At 27.8% G+C, this 2,926-nt stretch overlaps 1 protein-coding gene across 1 annotated transcript in view; it reads left to right on the forward strand.

The window, feature by feature from the left end:
- Window positions 1–1,546, forward strand: part of LOC117180622 (actin-related protein 2/3 complex subunit 5-like) — a 6,251-nt gene extending 4,705 nt beyond the window's left edge. Inside the window, exon 3 of the mRNA XM_033373113.1 lies at window positions 1,495–1,546. Coding sequence (XP_033229004.1) covers window positions 1,495–1,546 — 52 coding nt within the window. The remainder of the gene's footprint in view (window positions 1–1,494) is intronic.
- The last annotated feature ends 1,380 nt before the right edge of the window (window positions 1,547–2,926 follow it).

The raw sequence follows: 2,926 nt of genomic DNA on the forward strand, positions 1-2,926 counted from the left end.
GCATACTTGGAATAAAATATTTGTTATCATTCTCTTGAAATAAATGTGTTTTTTTCTTGAAAAAATACCGGTTTCATATGTATACACCTGGTATATATATATTTTTTAATTCATGTTTTTTTGTTGGTAAAATTTTAATTTTTTAAATTGAAAATATATTCTTTTTTTTGCAAATGAGTCTTTTTCGGTAGTAAATTAATCATTTGGGTCAAGAAGTCATTTTTTGGCAGATAATTCAACTAGTTGGGTGAAACTTAATCTGTTTTGTTGAAAATTTAACAATTTGTTTATAAAGTACCCTTTCTGGTTTAAAAGTTAACAGTTTTGTTAAAAATTCGCCTTTTCGGTTGAGCATTCAACAATAATTTTGGTCAAAATTTTTCTTTCTTGGATGAATTTCAGTTTCAGTGTTTTTCATTAAAATTTTACTAAAATTTTCCGTTTCTGATTAATAATTTAAACCTTTTTGGTTAGATTGCAGAATAGGGGCGTCACCTCTCAGCTTCGTTTTGGCTGAGAAAACAAAAATTGTTCGGCAACAAACTATTAGAATCATTAATTGAACGATTAATGAAGCAATTTGATAAGGCAAAAGTTTAAAATTATTAAAACTTTTGTTACTATGATGTCTCAAACAGGAGTCTGTCGCGATATATCGCAATTATCATATTTAACGAGAAGTTGGAAAAGGCTAGGGATTTGACCAACATTATTTTTTTCCTTATCATAGGGATGCCTTCCCGCCTCCACGAAACGTTGGAAAAGGATAAGGTTTTGACAAAGTTACTTTTGTGACCCTTTAAAGGGGTGTTTCTAGCCGTTTGGATGTTTAAAATCACTTAAACGATGAGTTAAATATGCTCATTCCGATATCGTGACTTACCCATATTTAAGACATCGTAGTAACAAAAGTAACAATAATTTTTAACTTCTGCCTAGTCAAATCCCTTCATTTATTGTTTAATTAAAAATTCGAATAGTTTGTTGCCAAAAAACTGTTTTTACAGCCAAAAAACAGGTGACGCCCCTATTCTGCTATGGAACCACCTTTTTAATTAAAACATCAATTATTACATTATTCGTTGTGAATTTTTCTCTTCGAGTTAAAAATTCAATTATTTGTTTAACCCTTAAAGTGCATTTTGGGTGTTTGACACCCCAAGCAATTTTCAAACTTTTATAAACCATACTTAATTCGAAAAAATTGAGTAAGTTTCGCCATCTAGTTTTAGTTGGAGACACTAACTGTAGGTAAAGTTGTTTAGCATACTGCGTCAAACGTCAGTCAGCAGCTGCTGAAAGTGGAGGTCAAAAAACCGTGGGGTTATTAACACCCAGTGTGCACTTAGTGAGTGAAAAAGTAACTATGAAGCTAATCTTTTTTTTTTTTTTTTGAAATTTTATTGATTTTTGTTTACTTTCTAACGTGAGTATATCATACGAAGTGAAATAATTATTTTTTTTCGATTACTTCATATTTTTTTCTTTGTATAGATGGCTGATAACTTACGACAGCGCGCCATGTGAGAGCAGACTGTGGATGTAGTGAATGAAATATAATTGTTAAAATACAGCTATATATGTCTCTTTTTTCAATTTCTTGTATTCGTATAGTATTACATGTCAAAGTTCTTCAATTTTTATAATAATGAATCGATTTAAAAGCAAAAAATCTGATTAATCATTTTATCAAAGTTTACTATTCAACTGTGCAAATAAATATTTTTTTTAAAAGCACCTATGTTGCAATATTTTTTTATATGAAAGTACACTATTTCCAGAGTATAGTCATAAATTTTCAGATTAAAATAATTAAAATTGCGTGAGTTATGAATTTTTAAGTAAAAAAAAAAACATTTTTCACTTCTTTTTTTCAATATTTTTTTTAACAAACATAAGATAAATCAGTGGCTATAAGGCTATAAAATCAACTCTAGCTTATAAAAGATACCTTAAACTATATCGGATAATTTTATTGTGACAAAAGATTCAAAAGGGGTTAAATAATACATGATTAAATAAGCTGGGGTCTTGAACACCCACGATGCACTTTAACCGTGGTTTTTACCATGTACGCACTTTGAGGGTTAAAAGGTTACTTTACTAGCTTTGTTAAAAATTTATTTATTTTTTTGTTAAAGATTCATCTTAGTTCTAAATTCATCTCTTCGGTTGATAATGCAACTATTTCGTTTAAAATTCGTCTTTTATAGGTAGAAAATTAATTTTCTTTGTAGAAAAATCATCTATTTAGCTAAAAGTTCTAGTCTCAAGTTAAAAATGATCTTTTTTTGTTAAAAATTTATATTTTCGGGTAAAAAAATCGAACTGTTTTGTAGATAATTCGTTCCAATTTGAAGTTTTTTTGCTAAAAATTCAACTAGTTAAAAATAAATCTTTTTTCTTTGAGGATTTAAGTATTTTTTGGATACTTCGTCTTTTTTGATAATTACATTTATATACCCATAAAATAGAATAAACTAAAGAACTAAAAAGGTCAAAATTTGAATTAAATTTTCTTTAACCCTCAAACGGTACATTCCAACCGAGTATACGTAAATGGTAGACTGGTGCGAATTGGTTTGTTTGCAATGTTAATATTAAATATTTAATATATTAAACATATAATAGACAACTAGAATATATCATACATATTTAAAATATATGGTATATTTAATATATATGGGGATAATCCGCTGCAGTTGTGTTTGCGTAAATGTCAACAAAATAAAAAATCTTCGGGAGCGAATTCGCACCAGTGTACCACATGAGGGTCAAATAAGGCTTCATTTTTATTTAGCAATGTTTTAGAAATAAATCGTTCAGTATTATAATATATTATTCTTTATTGTTACTTTATATATTTAATCTTAAAATTTTTACATATTAAACTTGGATCAAATTGCATCAATTAAAATTTGGTTTC

This window comes from Belonocnema kinseyi, chromosome 9 (genome assembly GCF_010883055.1).
Source record: "Belonocnema kinseyi isolate 2016_QV_RU_SX_M_011 chromosome 9, B_treatae_v1, whole genome shotgun sequence".
Lineage (NCBI taxonomy): Eukaryota > Metazoa > Arthropoda > Insecta > Hymenoptera > Cynipidae > Belonocnema > Belonocnema kinseyi.